This window comes from Siniperca chuatsi, linkage group LG6 (assembly GCF_020085105.1).
Source record: "Siniperca chuatsi isolate FFG_IHB_CAS linkage group LG6, ASM2008510v1, whole genome shotgun sequence".
Taxonomy (NCBI): domain Eukaryota; kingdom Metazoa; phylum Chordata; class Actinopteri; order Centrarchiformes; family Sinipercidae; genus Siniperca; species Siniperca chuatsi.
This window is the reverse complement of record NC_058047.1, coordinates 21,531,204-21,554,651: the sequence shown is the minus strand read 5'-3', so window position 1 is coordinate 21,554,651 and position 23,448 is coordinate 21,531,204. Positions and strand designations below refer to the sequence as shown.

Genomic DNA, 23,448 nt, shown 5'->3' with positions numbered 1-23,448 from the left:
CACAGGCACACCGCTGCGTGAGTCGCTCAACCTTGCTGTCCTTCTCTCTGCTCTGTCATTTTTCTCCCCATCTCCTGCCATTCTCTTTTTCCTCTTCCTCCCCCGCAGTACGACCACCTGCCAGCTTTCAGATGAGCATTTCAGTTCTTCTACTCACCTACTTATTTTTCATCTGGAAATCTTATTTTTGTTTCATCTTCAGCCTATATATAAAGATATAGAGTGCTTTTGTTTTATTTTCAGGATTAGATTTTTCTCTCAGCCAAATTAACTTCATGATTCAGATTCGACTTTAATTCAGTTGCATCATCTTTGATTGCCAATTTTGCCAATAGTGGATGTACTGTATCAGGTGTGTGTGTGCCCTGGAATGCTCTCACAAGTGAAAACATCTCATCTCTCATTTGCTTTACATGGAGCACCAAATGCACAACCTCACACACACACACACACACACACACACACACACACACACATCTGTGAAGGCACCATTTTTCATTCCTTACTGGATGGTTAATGTGCCTTTGAGCACACACAAATAGCAAACATGTGAATAGCTGTCATTTCTCATTCCTGCTGCCTTTATGCTGTTGCAGTTGCTCTAGTTAAGAGGCTGAGTGCTTAACATCAGTCCTCCCATCACATTTTCTCCTCCCCGCAGATGCATAAACGCACATAAATACCCACTTCTCTGCTTCTCCCAGTGATATTGTCTTGTCTAACTCCCTCACCAACTGATCTATGTTGCTCTGCATGGCAGCATCAAACGGGATTTGTGCTCTGAAATGGCCTCTCGTTTCGCACTCGAGAGGAGTTCAGCTCGTCGAGTGAGGTGACCTGTGAAACAAAATGCATGTTGCTTTCAAAGGCAGACGGATAAGTGGAGACAAGAAGGAAGGTGAGGAATAAATAAGCAAAGCAGTGTGGGTGGCCAACAATGACTACCCTGAGCAAGACTAGTGTTTCTGATTAAAAAAATCTTTTTGTGTATGAGGAAAAATAATTTTATAGGAAGAGTTCAACATTTTGGAAATACGATTATTCCCATTCTAAATGAGAATTGACACCACTCTCATAGCTCCATTCAATATAAGGTTACATTCAGCAGCAACACTTAGCTTAGCTAAGTGGCTTAGCTTAGCACAAAGACTGGAAACAGGGGGAAACAACTAGCCTGGCTCTATCTGAAGGTTACAAAATCTGCCTAATAGCACCTCAAGCTCACTAATTGACATTTTATATCTATATTTTGTTACAATTTGACAGAGCCAGGATAGCCGTTTCTCCCAGTTTCCAGTCTTAATGCTATGCTAAGCTAACCAGATGCTGGCTGTAGCTTCATATTTACCATGCAGACATGAGAGTGGTATAAATCTTCTCATCTAACGCTCAGCAAGAAAGTGAATAAGCATATTTGTTGAACTATGGCTTTAAGTTCATCACAGAGTATCTGTTAACTAATCAAGGTTACCTACTATCCTTTGCAAAGAATTATTATTTGTTTTGATACTATCATTATTATCATCTTTGTCAGAGCAGATGCAATTTTGTCCAATGTTGTATATCTCACAGGATTAAAATTCTTTGTTTTATTAACAAAGGCACTCCAAATACTTTAGTGAGTGCAGGTTAAAATGACAATTATGTGAGTTACACAACATTGTTGACCACAAACTGGCTCTCTCAATACAGTTTGTGGTCCACAAGGCCTGCACAGTAATGTGCTCTCCCAAAGGAGAAGCTGTAGAGGAAAACTGATTTTTTGAATTTGTTTTACTTGATAGCTGCAGCAATGTACTTTTTCTCTCACACTGACAGAGGAAAAAACAGACGCTAAGGAAAAAAAACGTACAAGCACAATCGACTCCAACATAACACAGTGTAGGATTGTGGGCAGTGGAAGGAGGTGAGCGAGAGAAAATATGTAAACAAAAAAAGGAAGCGGAAAAAGCTGGAGGTATGCGTAACGGGGAAATTGGAGTGATATGGTGTGGAAAAGGAGTCAAGAGGATATGATGTAAAAAGTAGAGATGCATTTTTGTCATTCAGCAGGACGTGTGTTAAGACTGGCACACACACACACACACACACACACACACACACACTCAAAGAACACATCTTTCATAAGAGTCTATCAGATTCCACTCCCTGCTGTCACTCTCTTTGCTTTATCCCCCTTGAGGATGTGGCACTCATCTTTGTTTACCACACACTCATGCATGTGCCCCTCCTGTTCAAAGACACACACAAACATACACACAAACACACGCACGTATAGTAAAGTGTGCTCCCAGAAGACAATCAAACTTCAATTTATGAACCACCTTGCCGAGAGCTTGCTAGAAACAAAAGCAGGCAAATTTATTCTTTAGCTAAGAGGCATCAATAATGTTTAATCTGCTTGCCAGTTTCTTGCCAGGTTCCACCTGGATAAGCACCATTTGGGTAACATTATGCTACTTATGTTGCCAATAGCAAGACCGTGTCACAAATGAAGCCAACCAAGCTTTACAATCACATTCTCTCTCCCCTTTTCACTTTCTGTCCACTATAATTGGACAAATGTTTCTTTGTTTCCCGGCTGGTGCTGCAATTTGCACAACTAAATCAAATGAAATCAATTGCAGACCCCCTCTTGAAAAGCCTAAATTACATTGTGAAGGAGAGCAGGTGAAAATAAGAAAAAAAAGCATCGCTCTCTTCCTTTGTGGTAATGAATGTAAACTAGCGAGGGCCCCGTTGCCATTGCTATATCAAATCTGCATTTAGATGGAAATGTTATCACAAGCTTCACCCCCAAGAGACTGTCTTTTGTTTGGATATCTATCTGTGTTTCATAATGCTCTTTGTCACCCTTTTCTAAACAAGGCTCACCTAGTTGCTGGGTGATAAACAGGAGAGGAAATACTGAAGCTGAATGTCAATACAAAGCAAAAGAGCATGTGTGCTCAGTCAAACTTCTCCACTGCAAAACATTGGATGGTAGAGTCCAAGCAAATATGATGGAACTTTGTTAAATGTTAACAGGCGATCTTTAGGTGACCGTCTTGGTCTGTCTGTATGAGTGTTGAGAAGGGCACGGTGTGAGAGGACACACCCTCCACTTCCGATGACTTGCAGATAGAGCTGAGATTTTCTTTCTGCTGGTTCACAGTGGCATCTACGTGATCATCACCGCTCTGCCCATCTGTCTTTACTTTGCTCTCGAATTATTAAACACAGTCGGAGAGCCTTTATGTGGCTGGCACAGAGCTGCACACAGACAAAGGGTGGGCGGTAATGGCATTTACACTGTAATAGGAACACAATTGCAAACATCATTCCTTGTTCTCTCCATCGCTTTCATATTCTTTCTCTCTCTCTTTCTTTCCAGGTTTTCCGATGATAAAGGCCCCATTGTCTTCAATTTGCCCACATCAAACCCGTCAGCCTGCCAGTCAAAAGCTACCAGGACTGATCGAGTGCATCCTCTCCTGTCGTTGCCACTCCACTCCCGCTGCCTCCATGTCAGCTGATTATGTGTTTGTGTGTGTGTTTGTGCAGAAGTGTGTGTAGGTCATAAATCATGACAGATGAGCTGTCTGACAGAGGCTTGCAGCTATTCGTTGATCACTGTGTTAAGAAATGACAGCTGATACAACACAAACAACTGGACTGCAGTAGGCTTGGGTCAAACAGTTTTTGTAATACTCAAAGTTGGTTTTATACTGGAGCACGATGGACGTGAAGACATTTAAATTAACTAAATGATAATGCTTTTACAGGTCCATAATTTTCAAATAACTTCCTAAAAAGTTTGCTGGAAAAAAATATGTAATTTGGTACTAAGTACAGAGAAAATACAGACAAAGTTTATTACTACTCAATTTTTGCTATAATTAGTATCAAATTACATAGTACTTTTCAGCCGTGATGGAGGAAGTACTACTCCTTTACTTAAGAAAAAGTAGTAATTCCAAAGTATACAAATAATCTGTTGGAAAAAATTCTGCCTTCAAAATCTGACTTGATGAAAGTACAGAAGTATTACCCGCAAAATATACTTAAAGTATCAAAAGTAAAGAATCACCCTTGTCAGAGTGTTATAGTATAGTACTGGATCATTATTATTGATGTATTAATGCATAAGAAGCATTTTAAGCACACTACTGTACATAACAATTTTGTTAAAATTAGTGGATTTCATTGTATCATTTAAAGGAAATATTACAAACCAAAGATGAAATGAAGCTCCTGTTGAAATACAAAAAAAAAAAAAGCGTACAGTAAAACTATTCGGAACAAGTTGGAAGAAGTTGAATCATTTTTATCTTCTGATATGAATAAAAAATCTCAAGGACGGCGGCAGCAAGTGTGGATTTGTTTTTGTGCGAGCGGCTGGTCTGACAAAACTGCTCGCTGTCTTTGTTGTTTTGTTGCGGGATGTGGAGAAATGCATCCTTTTAACAAGACCTTGGATGACGCACAAAGACAAATGGAGAAAACAAGGGACATGGAGAAAATAACATGAAAAGAGTGGTGGCTGCTCTTAAACACTGATACGTTATCATTTAGGAAGAGAGAGAGAAAGACGCTGAGGCTGAGACTACCCTGACCAAGCCCAAAAATGATAACCATGGCAACAGAGGCACCACAAACGGAAAAAGGTGGAAAGACTTCTGATCAACACACACACACACACGCACACACACACACACACACACACACACACACACACACACACACACACACACACACACACACACACACACACACACACTTTTAAGTGCTTTGGGGGTGGCCTCTTCAAAGAACAGATTTGAGGCTATGTACTGTATAATGTAAATTTTCCTCCTTCTTTTCCCAATGTGTTTGATCACTGGTCTGTGTTTCACTGCAGTGCAGCAGCCTTTCCCCTACAGAAAGTACACACACTCTCAAATATGTGAAGATACACACACACGCAAATAAAGACGTAACGTTACAAACAGAGACACATGTACACACAAACCATACCAAGACACTCTGAAGTTTTCTGCATCTGTGTCTATGTGTGATTGTGTGTGTGTGCACATTCATGTTGCCTGTCTACTGTAGGTCTGCCAGGCGGATATCACGCAGGGTTTGGAAATGATGTCGCCATGCTGACATTCTCTAGCAAGAGATTTTCTCCCCAAAACATCCATTCAAATCTCCCCTTTTCTCTTATTCTCACTCTTTCCCCACCTCACTTCACCAGTGTTCATTTTGTCAACAAAAACAACAATGAAAATATTCGTTCACTATCATTTTTTTTTTTTTTTTACAAAAACAAGACTAAAACAAAGATAAAAGAAAAAGATGGACAAAGGGACAAATGCACTAATTACTGACAATGCACTCTTACTTAATGACCTGCATGCATCTGCAGAATCACGCATTCTATGCTAAGCTAACGTTAATGTAACAATGTGAAGGACTATGAATGTGGATATAATGTTAAGTTGGATATATTTCGTGTTTATGGGACAAATTTTACTGACACAAAGTACACCAAAATGTTTTAAAAAATACATTTACAACAAAAGACTGATACTAAAAAAAGTGCCAAAAGTAACACTGGCACTCCACCTCTCACACCTCCCTCCTCGATGTTTAGATATATTCCCAATTTCACAAATCCCCCACACTTACTGTACGCTCTAATCATCCCTCAAACCCTTTGTGACCCAGACTGCCTCCTCTTGTCTCCTCCTATCTTGGTGACAAATATTAACCATGTCACTGCAGCTTTCTCCCTGTCTGAGCTGATTCCTACCAGGCCATGTCAGGCTTCACAGGAACTCCCCGCAGGCTGCTGCCGTGACTAATTTCGCATCCTCTGAAGCATAATGATACATTTATCTCATGTGGCATGCAGCCAACATTTTGAAATTCATAAACACACATACACGCACAGGAGTGCTTGTACAAAAGTGCAGGCATGCTCACACTATCATCAACACACACACACACACGTGCAAAAAGCTCACCCCTAATCTTTCCTCCTCCCCCACATCCCACCCTCTTTCCAATCTCTGGGCTGTCAAGCAAAGTGTCACAGGGTGAGCTTTAGTGCCAACCAGTCCTCTACCTCCCGTTGACTATTTCCAGAGTCACTCAGCCGACAGAAAAGCACAAAATGCAGGAATGGAGAAAAAGAAAGCAAGAGCAGGAGACGTTAATGCCCTCAAAAACTAAACTCCTTCAAAGCAGAGGCAGGGAGTGTGTCTTTGCATGACATATACATTCTGAAAGGGCCATGTTAGTGTGTTAATAGGCTCTTCAGAGATGCTGTGTGCGTGTGTGTGTATGTGTGTCTGTGTGTGAGCTACAGAGCGTGCTGCTCAGCAAGTTGGCTGCATAAACTACCTGGCAGATGTAACCTGAGGGTTTCCACACAAACATATACACACATAGAGAAAAACAGAGGAGTTGGCTCCATTTTCATCATCTCTCTGCCTGCGAATCTGAGCCTTGAGTCACAGAAAGGCCCCAGTGCCAGGTCTGTTGTTTTTTTTTTTTACCTCCACAGAAGGCAGAAACAATACAATACAGAGAGGAACAGACGGTCGGGGAGGCCACTAAGTGCACGTGCAGTCTGTCCTGCATACACACAAACACATGATATACACAGATACATAGCAAGGGAGTACAAGGAGAGTATGGAGAGGGCACAGAAGGACTCAGGGATGTGAATGCTTGTATTGCATACCCTTTCCTGCAGACCTCTGTGGAATAGACAGATAAAACTGCCAAACAGACATATGTTGCTGTTGAGCAACCAGAGCAGACGTACAGATAGACAAATGACTCAGAGTGTCACACAAGTTTCTGTGTTAGTCATTATATGACACTGAAGCCTCCATTACTTTCTTTTCATAAACCCTGTTACTTGTTTCCCTGTCACACTGTCCTTCTCTCAGCAAAATCGAGGGTTTAAAAAAAGTCAGTAAAATAGATATGCAAACAAATGCAAAATGTCAAGATTCTCTCCAGAGTTTGGATAACTTGCTGACACATAATGAGAGGATTAAGATCCTAAACTCCAGCTTCTCAGTTGAATCAAAGTGAATTTTAATGAGCTCTGCAAATATATATTTGAAATAAATATCTTAGAGATTTAACAAAATATCAAAATCGTTTCCCTCCTTTAGAAATAACTGAGAGAATGAATGTGAGCTCTGGAAATCTCAGATTTGTTTTTCTACTTTATATTTCATATTTTTCCCTCTTCTTGGAAGTGCTGTTGGGGTAATTATGGGCAGATGAAATGAGAGGAATAAGTGGACTAGCAGCTAAGCTGCGAAGGTCTGACAAGTGTTCAAGATATGAACACTGTTATGGGAAGGAACAGAAAGGAATGGACAGACTGAAAATGTCAATGTGACTGACGAGACCTAACAAGTGATTCTCACGACACTACAGACTGCTGCTGTGGGCTGCCGATTACGAATTGTGACCATTCATTCGTGGATGCTAGGTGGGTCATTCATTTTGCTAACCTGATGGTCACTCACGCATGAATGCTCATTTGTGTTCCACAGTTTGGCTACATAGTGTTACCCAATGTGAGCTGATATTGTGCCAATGAATAAACCAGAAGCAGACATGAGGAAATTTAGAAGTGGGTTATTTGCAGTGGTGGAAGAAGTTCTACCAAGTACCAATACAAAATTGTAAAAATATGCCATTACAAGTATAAGTCCTGAATTTAAAATCTTACTTAAGTAAAAGTACATAAGTAGTATCAGCTAAATGGAGTTGGTATATCAAAAGTAAAAGTACTCATTCTGCAGAAAGTTTGCTGTTGTGACAGATATATGTCATATACATAATTAGATTGTTAATACTGATGTATCAATGTGTAAGCAGCGGTTTACTGCTGTATCAGTTCGAGGTGGAACTAGTCTTAACTACTTTATATGCAGTTATACAGTTTAGTCCAGTGGTTCCCAGACTTGGGGTCAGGCCTTTGGACTTTTCTATAATCTTAGCTTTTTGTGAAATAATGTATAATTTTACCTCTTTGTGCCTGAAATGAAACCATGTGAGAAGTGGGAAGAGGGGGAATTGTCTCTGGTGGGACTGCTAACAAACCACAATGAAACACATTGATCTTTATACTACAAGTGTTGCTGGAGTATTTTGACCTCTAAAGAGCATACAGAACATGAAAACGGATACCTGAGACTTGAATTATTCTTCAAAAATACAGTAGTTAGAAAGTTTTTACAAGATACTATATCGATATTTCCTTTCTTTTTTCTCTCTTTTTGATTCATTCTTAACAGTGCTTGGCTGAGAGTATAAAAGAGGGTGATTGCATGCTTCCTGGAGATGATGCGGGACATGATTGGAAGGACATGCTTGATTACCTTTATCACACATCACTCTGCCTCTCATCCAGTCCCTCTGCTTCCCTCCATGCTCTACAACCATGTTTTTAAGCATATTATATATTCATCCCAGTTTAATTGCACTGGGGATATCATTTATCACATCCTTTGCATTGAAGTTGTGACAGGAGGCGGATCCAAATGTTGACCTATAGAGGGTTGACCGATAGAGGGAATTGCACAAGTAGTCTATCAAATGTACAATTTAGAAGTTAAACATTGATTTCAATCTAATTTTTATTAATTATAACTAAGACCATAGGATCCTTTCTGACTGGTAAAACATGAGAGAGATTGGTCAAAGGCTTGTCTGTGCACATGATTCTCTGCAGTTATGTGCTGTATATGTATACGCTGTAGGTCAGGTGACGGGGACTGCCTACAGTTTAATGAGGACTCACCACATCCCACAGTTTGAAGCAGAAGGAGGGCCAGCAGGGGCTGGAGTCCACACACAGGCAGAACGCCCTGCATCCTGCTGCACCTGGAAACAGAGATGAAGAGAGAGGGAGGGAATGTGAGTACACAAAGGAAACTGAAATCAACACATTGCCCTTGTGAGGCCCCTCTGACACACATACCGCATGCTTGGATGAGTCACCAGTTGTGATTCCTTTTCATGGGATTTTTTTCCTTTTTCTCAGCGAGGTGCCTTAGGATACATGGTTGTCAATTCATTCTCCATTTTAATTTACTGTCTCATAATGTGGATGTGATGAAGTCTTCTGAAGCACTTTGAGACTGTAACTGTGATTAAGGACTTTTAATGGCTATCCAAATAAACTTGACTTAATGTGGCCAATCTTTTTCAAGTTTAATAAAGAAATATGGTATTATCTTTACACTTCACAGACAAGTATTGTCCCTAATGAAATTTAAAAAGGCTTCATTCCTCTATTCTCTTTACCAGTTTATTTCTATTCAGGGTCACAGGGTGGTTAAACCTATCCCAGCATGCACTGGGGAGAAGGCAGAGAAAAGCTAGGCTGACTGTGGTAGACTGGCAACTTTCCCAGGGTGTTTCATAGCCGCAGATGCTCACTTTATACCCATGCTCTCCAAAACCACCTGGCTTGCATCTCTTTTGACTGAAATCTACACTAACATGGAGCCAACAGTGCTAAACGCTGAGCCACCAACGTCAAAATTATCCAGATGATAAGATAGTTAAATGTTCTTGGCTACTGTCATTGTGAAGGTTAGATTTTGGAAAAAAGAGCTTCCATCAATATATGAGACAATATCTCTGGTAGAACAATACAATATATAGTTTACCTTGTAAATAAAAGCTTGTTTGTTGTGATGTGGTGTGGGATTAACAGAGAATACCAACGCAGCTAAAACAAGTGCAGAAAAAGAGATTATTTGGGCAAAAAATGCTGCACAACAGGGAAGGATACTGATGCAATTCAACAATAGAAACAGCCAGATAAGAGCACTAGAGCCAAATCTAACATGATGGACCTCTGGGTTCCCTTGTTGCACACGGCATGCTGAAAACTCTGCAGAGCAGAAAAATATCAAAGCAGAGTTGATGCTGTCATATTAAACATAGAAAAATATCTATTTGAGAGCCAGGTTGACAGGAGCCATCTATGGTATGTCTGCATAAGTTTATTTGGACAGAGATTTTTTTTGTGAACTGGGGAATTAAAGTCTTACACACACAGACACTGGCCCGGTTTTGACTTTAATTCTTTGAGAAAAGTGACTTGTTTTGATGTGGAGCATAAAAAATATATTGTGAAGTGACTATCTCAGTGTACGTTGTGGGGCTGAATGTATTTTAGCAAAAAATGTCTTCAGTGTAACACAACTCTTCAGTTTTATCTGCGTAGCTGTCTGATTGCTTACAGCATCTAAGAGCAAGCGAGCAAACAAGAGACGGAAAAAGATGAACAAGGCTGGAGTAATTTCCTTGTATATTTGAATTTCGGCTAAGATGTGTGTGTCACAAAAGCCAGGGGGCAGAGACCAAATGAGGTATGTCAGCCCCTGCCATGGGGCCTGAGAAACCCTGAGTGTAAATAATGAATATGGCATCTCTGGGGACGTGGCGGGCCGAGCGGGGCCTGAGGGCAGGAGAGGAGCCAGGGGGGAGGAGGGGATCTGGCGGCTGGTAGTGGAGATGCTGGACACAGATAGCCAGTGTCAGTTACAGCAGCGCTGGTCTCTCTGACTCAATCTCAAAGGTACAGCCAAGGACAACAACACTGACCTCATACCAAATACCTCTGCTGTGCCACGGCTGAATGGAAGCTGATTTAAGGGTCTCTGGGTGTTTGGTGTAGATTCACATTATATGCGACAGATAAAAATAACATGACTTCACAACAAATTTAGTCCTTTTTGCAGAGTATATACCCCTTCAACTGTTTTGGATAGCAACTAATATTACAGGCATGAAGAAATCCACACATACAGTGATGACATTGAAGTTGTGTGTAATAATCTTTAAAAAACACAGTTTATAGTTTGTATATATTGGTGTGTATACAGTCTACAGCCCTACCATTATGAAAAGCAAGAGACTTTTATTTAAGTGAAATACTGTATTGATTTTGTGGTTGAATCTGCATTTTCCTCCCTCGTCACAGAGTTTGATAACTGATTCACAGCCTCTCTCTCTTTTTCTTTCTTCAGGTGATCAATAGCAGCTACTCATGTCTTCTCCCAGGGTCAGAGCTATGTTTACTGTGACCATGCTATTACACTTCTCCCTTTTATTTTCTCCACCCATCATCTCTCTCGCACACTTACTCTGCTATTGATTGCTCCCTCTCTTTTTTTCCTTTTGCTTCCTCTTACATTTCACATTTAGGCATATATTGTACTGTAGCTACAGTGAACTAAAAATGCAACAGTAGAATAACCTTTTCTGTGGGATATTTTTCTTACCATGCCCTATTTGCCCATTGTCTATTTTGCCTCTTCCAAGAGCACAGCAGTAGTTCATTTAAGGCTTTGACCTCTGTGTTGCCATTTCTGTGCCCTTCTTCCCCTACATTTCCCCATTTCTACAATAGGACGCAGTTACAAGAATTCTAGGTCAGTTTTATAAATGTGTGTGTGTGTGTCTCTATTGTTTGTGTGCTGAAGCAGGCATGGGACATTTAACATGCTGCGAGTGTCCTTTTGAAAACATCAGCTCACTTGAGTCAGACCTGACATTACACACCCACATATAGTCTAAATTCAGCTGTAGACACAACAGCCTGTACAGGATGCAGAAGGATGCTGGAGGATGCAGAATGCATTTTCTGTTGCATGTGTGCAGTATGGATGGTGTCTTGCAGTGTGCATAGGGCTGGAATAAGAGCAATACTTGGTATCTCAAGAGTTTGGAAGGTAGTGTCTTGATTTTTGTCTTTACGACAACAAAAAACATGAGAGCAAAAGTGGAAAGAATGGATTAAAATGTGTGTTTGTCTGCTCTAATGTAAGCTGCAAACATTAGCATTCCTGGCTAACTATCTACCTAGAAACCTATAGCATTATTTCCAAAGTTAGCTAACTATGAAGTTAATTAACTCATTAGCTAACTATATTATTTTTTGGGTTACAGGTTATGTTAGATAACAGGTATATGACTCTGCCCTGCTCTGTGTTTGGTTTGAATATGTTTACACACCAGCAACTCCAATTAAATTTGCTTTGGATAGCAATGATTTGCCAAACTCAACTGTTATTTCTCATCTTCAAATCCTTTTCTCTTGTCAAAGTGAAGCATATTGTTTGAAAATATACAAATTAAAGCATAAATTGAACCACTGTGTTGCCTGTCCAAGTAGGTTTTTCCACAATAAGCGCCTAAATCATCCAAGGGATATGTTTGCGTATGTATGCATATTTAAGTCCCATTCATAGCCTTCTTGTTTTGAGACGAATCATCAGGAAACATTCAAAAGTCAGCTGGAGCGTTAGCACTAGATTACACTAGCTACCAACAGATGATTATATCTGCTAGTGACAGTTGTCATTTCAGCTGACAACATCCATGGTCATTGTGCTTCTTTTGTTTACTTCCATTTGAACTCCAAATTGCTACGAATTTCGAGTGGTAAATCTGACATGGTTACCATTGTAAAAACATGCCATGCAGGAACAGAAATCTTGCAACAGTAAATGAGGTACGTGGGCCATCACAAACAGCACATTTTCACTAGGAGCTTGACCCTTCACCCCGGGACTTGAACCCTTTAGTGCTGTTTTATAAACTAACTCCCCCAACCGAAGCTGTGCGATCTCCTACTGAAAGTCAGTATGAGCACTCCTGCTGTGTGTGTAATACCAGCCGGAAAGATCCAGCCAGATCTCAACATGTCAGACGAGTGCACTGTTCCCTATCCAGCCTGTCACAGATACTGGAGATGTGACAGACAGACTGGAAGACAGAAAGCTAGACGGATACAGACAGACAGGTGGACAAAAAGACAGATATACACCGAAAAAATGTACAGAGCCAGGCTATGGCATTTTGTCTTCTGTCCCAGTCAAAGACCTTTACAGGGTCGATCTCAGCCTTTCATGGAGAAAGCTGGTCCAACCCATCTGTCATCTCATCTTAATCTCACCTTTTACCTTATTCTGTCTATCTGTATTTAGAAAAATGTAGCTGCCACGCTGCGTCTGCCACCATCTGTATCCATGACGCCTAATTTCTTGTGTGTTTGTTCTTCCTTTCTTTTCTCTTCTTTTCTTTGCTTCTCTCAAATTGTCCCGTCACTCTTTCCTCACCATGGTGCATTATTAAGAGGGCTCATTAATCACTCAGGCTGCCTGTCTGTCACTCCATCACCGCACACCGCTGTTGTTCCTGCAGCACACATGCACACACATTCATACACACAATAGTGCTGGTTTCACAGGGGGAGTTAGCCCCATCAATGTCTGTGTATAAGTCCCTTGGAGTGAAAAATGAGCCTACCCTTCGAGTGACAAAAGACTGTTTTCCTTCCAGGAGGATATTACCAAGGTTTTAGCAAGGAACCTGTCACACTGTGTCCTACATAAATGGCTTTACCGGTTCACATTTTCTGCAAAAATGGGGTCGGTTCTGTGTTTGCACCTGTCTTATAGCATGCATCATCCTTTGGTAGTTTCTTTTGTTGCTTAGGAGTTACACTATAAAAGCACCTAAAAGAAAAGAATGGCTGAGTGGGCAGCTACATTCCAGCTTATAAAACCTGTATGAGATAGAACAGCAGGACACCAAAAAAAAACGTGAACATCCTGCTGGCCATAACAGAACACACTGTGCAATTCAGATGAGTCACTGATAACTCACTGAACTACTCAATTACAATCCTTAAAGAGAGAGGAAGAAAGGGGCCAGAGATGAGAGACAGAGAGCGAAAAGGTAAAGACAGAGGTGGTGAGAGAGTGAAGAAAGAGGGAGGAAAACAGGTGGTGGGAGGTTGAGAGAAAGGGGGAGTAAAAGCAGGAGGAAGTCAGAGTGTGGAAAGAGACAGAGACGGAGAGACAGAAAGAGGTACGGACAAAAACAGAAGCTTATTTCAGCCCCACTCAAATGCCAAGCCTGAGTGGATGAGAGGGACTTGAATCTTAAGCAGCCATAAATATTCCCTGATGCTTTGCTAGGCCTGCCGCTGTATGTATACGCTTGGAAAGGAATGGGAGCTGGTGGACCAATGTGAGGGAATATGGCAGGGCTCCCAAAAAAAGAAGAAGTTGCGATCAGATGCAGAGCCCACCATATGGGCTTAGAGACATAGCGTAAGTCAGAGATAGCTTCATTCCATTACACACATGCACACTCAGGCAATAACATTTTCCTTACTGCCTGAGAGGTTGAAGACGACGCAGGTTATGAGGGAGGAGAACTTGCAACAGCTCTGCATTATAATGAAGTCTTCGGTATTATGAAAATTGAATATGGAATTTTCAAAATACCTATGGGAATGCAAATGAACCTGTGCGCTCAGAGTGTGAATGACATGGGCAGATGCTTGTGTGAGCGTTGAGCACACACTCAGACTCATGCATGCATGCACATGATAAAAACACATTAGTGCATACATCTCTGCATACATCTCAACTCAAGACACACTAGAATGCTTTCTGTAGATTTTTTACTAACATACAGTGCCTTTATTGCATAGGATTTTGGTTCTATTTTATTCTTATTGTATGATTATTTTCTTATTGTTTTATGTTAAGAACTTGGTAATTGTTATTTTGAATGGTGCTATACAAATGCAGCTTATCATTAATAAGCTCTGTTGTTCATGAATGAGGAGCTACTCATGCTCACATGAAAAGGTGCAGTTAATCAGGCGTTGGGCAAAGAGGGATGGAAGGATGAAAGGAAGGAAGGAGGGAAGAGGGAATAAGAACAATGATGAGACTGTCCTTGTTCCAGCGTTATCACTATGGAGCTGAAAAGTGCTGTCAATTACAGTGAAGTGTTTCACTGCACAGCCTGCATCCATGTACATATCCAAATCCACACATAGTGCATTACGTGCTTTTATTAAGTGCTTGTGGTGGACTAAGTGTGTGCATTCAGATGCTTTAATTCTTCAATTTTAAATAAACATGATGGTCCAAATGGCAAAGGGGAGAGAGAGAGGCTATGTACCACACGATGCTGACCAGGCTGCACCATACATTACAAAGCGGGGGTGACATTGCTGAGCACCCTGATGGTGCAGAGTGGGAATAAGCTTCAGAGCTGACCAAAACTATATAGAAACCTATTACTTACAGCTGAAAGCCACACAGGTCTCCCTTGTTCATACAACGCACCCACCCACCACCTGCAGCCAACACGGCCAGGCACGTTGTTAAGGATTTGGCTGGAAGCAGAGTATCACCCATTCCTTTCTGTAAAACTCGCTCTCTGTGGCAAGAAAAGTGGAGGTCATCCTACAGTACGTCAATAAAAAAGGGCAAGAGTGAGGGATAGAAAGAGAAAGAAAGGCAATGGAAGGGAGAAAGATACAGTACTGAGAAATGAAAAGGGAAGGGGCAAGGTAAAGGGATAAAGAGAGGGAGGGACAGGGAGAAAGATTCTCCTGAAAAATGAGGTGACAGAAAGCTTTTTACGTGCAGGAAGGGTGGCCAGGCAATTTTCAAATGTCTGAGACTTCTCATTTGCCGGGCTGCAAAGCCACTTTATACGGTGGCAAATGTTAAACTTGTTCTGGGCACATCAAGGTCCCCTTGGCTGCCTGCTTGTCTTCGCCCAGAATATAAATGTGGCTTGAGATGATGGTACAGGGAAAAAATTGTTTCGACACTTTGTACACAAGAGTTTAAAAAGGCAGAGTGGCGAATACCTTCAGGGTTCATGCGGACAAAAGTCTTGGACCACGCATATGTTGCATATGTGCATATGGGGATTGGGATGAAAGACAAATGTCTGAATTTAGGATGCTCTGCTTTTTTGTTCAGACTCAGTACTGCATATTTTTGAATGGTTAATATTTTGAGGCTGCAACTGATGATTATTATACTAATAAATTAATTTTATCAATGAATTGTTTGATTAGTGATTCAATTCTTTAATATATAAAATAGTAGAAAAAGTGAAAAATGCTCATTACAAGTTCCCAAAGTCCAAGCTCTTTTTCTTGTTCAAAGTCCAAAACCCGTTACAATGAGATAAAACAGAGAAAAGCGGGAAATCCTTACATTTTCTAAGCTGGCTCCAGTGAATCTTTGACATTTTTGTTTAAAAACTTTATTGTCAACGTATCAGTCCACTAATCGATTATTTCTGCACTACAATTCAAATTATAATTTTTTTTAATGACTGAAACAGTTGCTCCTGTTTAATAAATCAGAGCAAAGCAGGATGTGTCTAAGAAAAAAATCCAATGTGGGATTTTTATTATGATGTAAATATCCTATAAATTGAAATAAAACGTAAAGACAGTAAACAGAGACTGTAAGTAAATAGTGGCAAATCCAGCTTACCCATTGTCATGGTTTGGGGGTTTTATCCTGTTATTTCCTGTTTCATTTTGTAATACTCTCCCTCCCTCTTGTGTCTGTTAGTTTTGCTTCCTGTCGTTGATTAGCTTGATAGCTTTCCCAGTTGCTATGTTGGTTTTGGCTTCTCTGATGTTTGGACTTATAGCCGCCTGTTACCTATTTGGTAATTGCCCGCCTGTCTACCGGTCTGCCTACCTGTACTTGCCAGTAAGCTCTATTAAATCACTTAAATCATTGTGCTGCCTCCTCTGTCTGCATTTGGGTCCTTTCCTGTTCCCTGTTTGCCAACATCGTAACACCCATGGGACTGATACAACGGGGCGTGACAACAACAAGATATATTGGTACCATCTCTGTTGTGGTTGTTTCTTAATCAATATCTTTCACACATACAGTAGCAAACACACACACAGGCCATAAGACACACAATTAAGCCTAAAGACATTACATAATGATCCCTTCTGTTACCACCCCTGACCTTATAGACCAGCTATGATAACCACCCATATCCAACCAACACAAGCCCCCACAAACTGCCACACACACACAGGCTCCAACATATACTGTATACAGCTGTACACAGTTGTGGTGAAAGGATGTTATTAGTTTATTATAGGAGGTCTGGGAAGAGGACATATTTCACTGGGAAGGTTGCCAGGTTTTTCCTCTCTACACCTCTTTCACAGTCTTATTCTCTCTTCTCTACATTGTTTCTTTTCTCTGTCGCTCCACTCCAGCCTCTATGTCTCTGTATTTCCTCTCTCTCTCACTCACTTTGATCTACTGTCTCCCTCTCTCTGTTTTTGTCTGTCGGCAGGATCTGGGGACATCTGGTATACAGTAAATCCTTGCTGTTGACTGCAGGCTGTAAAGACTTCTAATTTAATCAAAGTCAGCGGTGCGGGGACACTGAATCACGCTGGGGCAAAGGCCTGGGAGCCGGTCAGTAAACCGGCATTATCAACCTCGCACCAGATCTCACATCAGAATAAATACAGTGGCTATAGATCAGTGGGATCGTACCATAAGTGTAATGTCATGACTTGGCTCGAGCTTGGCTCATGATGATATGGTCATTTTGTGTTATCATGTTTCAAAATTCTGTTGTCCAAATTAATGATTTTGAAATGAGTTATTAGAGGATTTGTTTTACACATGAGTTTTATAGAACAGTGGAACAAAGTTGCAGTGAATGCAAATTTGATAATTTTACATTTTGCAAACATTTGTCATATTGTGATATTGGAAAACTGCAAGCTCTATAAGGCTGTACTTAAGCACAGCGGTGCTTTGAGCTAAATGTTAATGTCAGCATGCTAACACGCTCACAATGACTGAATGTTAATATGGTGTTTAGCAGGTATAATGTTTATCTTGTTCACCATCTTAGTTTAGCGTGTTAGCATGCATAGCAACATCTGCTAATTAGTACTAAACACTAAGTACTGCTAAGGCTGATGGGAATGTCATTCGATTTGCAGGTTGAATTTTGACCTGATGATGACGCTAGATGAAAAAATCAGGGTATAACCAAAGTTATTACAATTCATTCTGAAGGGACCATGAATGTCTTTGCAAAATTTAATGGCAATCCATCCAATAGTTGTTGAGATATTTCAGTCTGGACCAAAGTAGCGGACCGACCAGCAGATATTGCGAGGACTGCCGCAACTAGTCGACGTATTTGATGACGTTGGCGCTGAAAATGTGTCAACATCAACCGTCAAACAGTTTTTCATTGTTTTTCCTTCAATATCACTAAGTAATTGCTGCGTCATGACGACAGTGCGGCAGTGTGGGCATGTTAATTTGTGCTTTAGAACGTAACCACTGTGAAACAACAACAAAATAATGTAAATGTTTTATTTCTCTTTTTCACCGGCTTTCTCCTACCACCGCTCCCTCTCCTTATTCATTCGTTATGCCGCTTGACCACAGCTGTCTCTCTCTCTCTCTCTCTCTCTCTCTTTCTCTCTAACAAATGAACACAAACCAAAGGACACTTAGTGGTATCGCTATTTTTTAGTATAGACTACAAGCCAGATACAGACTTCGAAGCTGGGTGCACGAAATAAACCAAGCGAGGACACAACTGGGAGAGAATCATAGTTTGGTCCATGAACTGGTTTACTGACTGTGGAGCCGTGACGTCAGATTGAGTTTCTGACACCACAGGGTTGTCTATTCATTAGTAAGGAGAGCTGTTTAATATCTTTTGTCCTTGTAGCTGTTTAATACACTCATAAAGCCATAAAGTCGTCTGCCTGCTACCTTAGAAATTCCATTGAATAAGTGTCTTGAGAAAATGTTTAGGTTAGAATCTGGGCTTATTTTATGTTAATTGACAGTGCCAGTGTGTGTTTATTTTTTCATGTTGGAGTAGCCAGTTTAAACCTACAGTTTTGCACCTTAATATATAAACCTTTGCATTACATTTTGTTTTGTGTTGCATTATACAATGACATACAGTTTGTCAAAATAAAATGAATGCAAATTAAATGGTCAATTTGATTTTTTTTTTTTAGGAAAATGAATCGTTTAGATTAATTGATTAATCGGTAAAGTAGTCGATAGATTAATCGATAGACATTGTTAGTGGCAGCCCTAGACATTGCCATCCCTGGTACCATGCCATTGGAATTATATTTTTATCCTTTAAACACATGCAGGATGATACATGATGGATCCATGAACCCAGAGCAGAAAGATTAAAATCTGTCACAGCCACCTCTGCTGTGTATGTCAAGTCACAAAGCCATCTAATGAGAATATATCATGCATGAGCTAAAAACAGCAAATACTTCATCCTCCTTCCTGCCACAGTCCCTCCCTTTCTTCTTTCCTCCACACGACTCATCATGCCATCCAGCCACACTGAGAGACCAGACTAATTATCAGAGGGATGAGAGCTGCCTGTCGTTTAGAGAACTGATCAAATCTTCTCTTGTATTTTCCCAAGTAAGTTGAGAGACAGCCTGGGAGATGAGGGAGGAGGGAGGGAGTGGAGAGTCAAAAAAGATAGAGATGGATAATATGTGGAAAATTAGAAAGGTATGTATTCAGAGATACCCCTATATGACACCCAGTCAGTGTGTGTGTTTGTGTGTGTGTGGCTTTTTCCTCTCCCGCCCAATATCTCACCTCTTCCAAATTCCATTCAATCCACTTATACTGCTCATTAAATCATCTCACAAGAAGACTACACACTGGGAAGCATATGCGTCTGTGGCCTCTGTGTCCTTAACATGCACACACACACACACACACGCGCAAACACACACACACCAAGAGACGCACACAAAAGCCCAATGGCAGGGGTAATCTGCTGCTTTGATGTGCAGTTAAATCAGTCTGCATCTCATCACAATCAGCGTCAGTGTCTGCCAGATAGACATCCATCTGAGGCACCTAGCAGGACACACTCACTCACTCTCTCTCTCACACACACACACACACACACACACACACACACACACACACGTGCACACACAAACATATCATCAAGTCACCAGGATGCAGACAGACAGATGGTGTGTTTGTATCATGTTCATGGGGGCGGGATGTATGTGTGTGTATTAAGTCTCTATGTTTTGCAGGTACAGTATAATGTTTACAATGCACACCATCTTAGTTTAAGATGTTAGCATGCTAACCTTTGCTAACTAGCAGTAAACACAACATACACCTGAGGCTGCCGAGGATAACGTTAGTTCTGCAGCTATTTGGTCATAAATGACAACTTTAAATTTTCATCTGATGGCACTAGATGAAAAGTTAAGAGATCACCAAAGTTATTACAATTTATCCCGAGGGGCAAATTATGTCTCTGTACTAGATTTCATGGCAAATATATCCAATAGTTGAGATATTTCAGTTTGGACCAAAGTGGTGGTCCAACCAACCGACATTGCTGTCCCTAGAGCAGCACAGCTAGTGTGGCTAAAAATCGTGTTTGGTTAAAATAATTACATGCTAAATTCAAACAAAGACAGTAAAGTGAAGACAGTGAACTACAAAAGGCTAAAACATGAAAGATTTTTTTTCTAAAAGCATTCTAGCTATTCGTCTAATTTACACCTTTCTTTATGCTTTATACAACACAATTTCTTAACTGAAGGTTTGTAACAAATGAGAAGTGTGAGATGAATTGAACTTCGAATAGGCAATGGAAATGCTTGACAGATGTATTACATTTTACAAAAAAAAGGTTCACTCCAATTTTCGATCATGAAGTCAATTATCTAGAATGATCATGATTCCACAGCTCTGTTTATCTATTCCTATCTCTACTACATGTATTATAACATATCTATATAAATAGAAGAAATTAGTGAATCATGGGTAGTGAGATGTGACTGAAGGATTTCAGGGCTGGAAAGGTAGAGTGGAGGTGATCTCAGTCTAGTCAGAGCAGAAGTGAAAAGACTGATTTAACAGGTAGAGAGACTAACAGACAAATAAAGAGAGAGAAGAGTGACAGTGAGATGAGTGATTAGACGTTGACAAAGCATCAGCTCTGACAGAATGTACCAGATTGTGGATATAAGGGAATGGCATGGAAAGAAACTGGAATTTGGAGAGAGAAATATGCCAGAAAAGAAGGTTTTAAAACTGATGAGAGACACACACAAGATGAGGAGCGTCACAGTACACTGAATAAAATGAGCAGAAATTGGAATTGGAGCACAATCCAGCCGCAGAAAAGAAAACCAGATTTTTGTCAGGGGGAGACGAAGAGTGTGAGAAAAGAAAAGTGTGAAAGAGAAAGACACTGCGCTGTGATAACCATGCAGGAAAAAAGAATCGAAGTGTGAGAATGAAAGAGGAAGAAATCAAATGCTCAAAGCACCAAGAAAAGAAATGCCGGGGGGAAAAGGAGGGTGAATATGAAGGCAAGCATGCTGATAGTGGCAGTAGCTTCAGTGTGCTCTGTACTTATTAAATAATAACGCTTAGAATGGCTAATGAGTCATGAAAGTCTGCAGATGTTTCCAGTACCCTGTTAGCAGCAAAACAGCAAGTGCTGCTAAAGTGTAAATAAGGAGGGAGAGGAAGGTGTGAGATGCCGGTGGGAGTGCAGCCATGAGAGATGCAGAGAAGGGGAACGACTGCGGGGAGAGTTAAGACACCTTGGTGAAAAAGAAGATAACAGGAGAGACTGAGGAAGAGAAAGAGTGACGAGACGCTGGCAGGGGCTGGATGGTGCAGCCCGGCTATTTCCAGCTTTATTGCTGAGCGCCGCGGTCCGGTCTCAGTCCGAGCATGATTCCCTGGTCTGAGATGGAGACAGACTGGGATCCCCTAGCTATATCGATTCTCAGGAACACTCATTTGGGAGAATCAGAATTGATGAGACCTGCCCAAGGCCAAGGTGTATTTACTTATTTATCTGGTGCCTGCTCTGACCCTATCTGTCAGAGTATGGGGCTACCTGCTGGGGCCCAATGTCCAGGCATGACAACTAATTTGAGGGCATGTATGTGTTTGTGTGTGTGTGTGTATGAGAAACAGGGAGCAATAGAGAGCATGCAGCAGGCCACTGTGCACACCCTCCATTAATCAAGATGAGGCAGCCAACACAAATTGACATTTCACAGAGGGGTGTAGTTTCATTTGAGGTGCACTTGATTGTTAGTTTTAGGCTGTTTTTGCAATGTCATTATGAGTCAGTCAGCCTGCTACCAGAGGGATCAATTTAAAACATGTACAAAATGTGCTTTACTCCCTGCTGCAAAGTTTACAGTCTTTAAATTACACCCTTTCATCATTTTAGTTCTTCATCAACAATGGGGATTTCCAGAGGCTGCTTCTCTCTTTGACACTGTCTCTATCTCATTACACACTATCTGGTTAATCTAAACTGTACAAAAAGTGTAAAAACTACAATTAGCCATTGGACAGGGGATTACTTTATATGCCAAACTATATCTTGGCTAGAATTGTAGTAAAGGAATTGTAGTTTTTATACTTTGGTTTTTGTATGGATTAAGATATAATGCGTTAACTAGTGATCTTAAGAGGTGCTGGTTAGTGGATTATGTTACTGTTGGACAGAGCCAGGGTAGCTCTTTCCTGCGTTCCCAGTCTTTATACTAAGCTAAGCTAAGCAGCTCCTGGCTGTAGCCTTATATTTGACGGACAGACAACAGAGTGGTTTCAATCTTCTCACCTAACTCTATGCCAGAAAGTGATTAAACGCATTTCTAAAAACGTCGAACCATTGCTTTAAGCTTATGCCTATATGTGGTGACTAGAAAGGCAAAGAAACCATAGCCCCCATTCAAAATAAACAAGTGTTTCTAAATATCTTGTATAAAGGTTTTCCTTCAATGAAATTCCTCATATCTCACAGCCAGACAGTGTGTTTCCCCACGACTTGTTATCTCTCTCTGAGCCCTTCCAATCCTCCCCTCCCCTCGTCACCGCCCCAGTCTTGTAAGCTACACAGACTGCCTGATAATTGGATTTCAACAGACAGTTCAAACGGCAGCATAAAATAATTAGCGACAAACCTCAGAATCAATCTCAGGCATGGTGATCATCTCTCTGGCCTGGCAGGTCTCTCTGGGAGCGTGGCAGGAAAATGCACGGTATCAGTTTTACACAGTTTGAAGCTTTTCGTGCACCTGCATATGTGCACGGCTGTGACGGGCACGTGACGTGATGAATCACTGGGCATTCTTATGTTCGGACGAGTGACTCAGTACATATGTGTTCATTAATGTGCGTGCAAGTTTGTGTGCACCCATGTGCTTTCAATCTACGTATGTTTGCTTTCTGATCTGGGCAAATACTGTGTGTGTATGTGCACAGGCAATGATGAGAAGCCCTTCGAGTGCGAACCAGATGTAGCAGAGCATCGAAAACCCCTCACCCCCACCCCCGTCCTCCATCCCTTGAGACAGGAACAAAGAGGCCAGACTACATCAGGCAGGCCTTTGATCAGCTCAGCTCTATCGTGTTCCTATCAGTAATTGACAGCCCTCGGATCCCGGAAGCTTCCTCTGCAACGTGCACACATGAAAAGTCTTAATGTCCTCTGATATACATATGGCCTTTGCATTTCATGTACACAACAGGCAGTTGCCATGTG

General features: G+C 41.1%; 1 protein-coding gene across 3 annotated transcripts in view; it reads right to left on the bottom strand.

The window, feature by feature from the left end:
• ncanb (neurocan b) overlaps positions 1-23,448 on the bottom strand; it is a 139,855-nt gene that overhangs the window by 98,625 nt on the left and 17,782 nt on the right. For all 3 annotated transcript variants that reach the window (XM_044200057.1, XM_044200056.1, XM_044200059.1), the window contains exon 2: positions 8,798-8,880. In XM_044200057.1, the coding sequence (XP_044055992.1) occupies positions 8,798-8,870 (73 nt within the window). In that variant the 5' untranslated portion in view covers positions 8,871-8,880. The remainder of the gene's footprint in view (positions 1-8,797; positions 8,881-23,448) is intronic.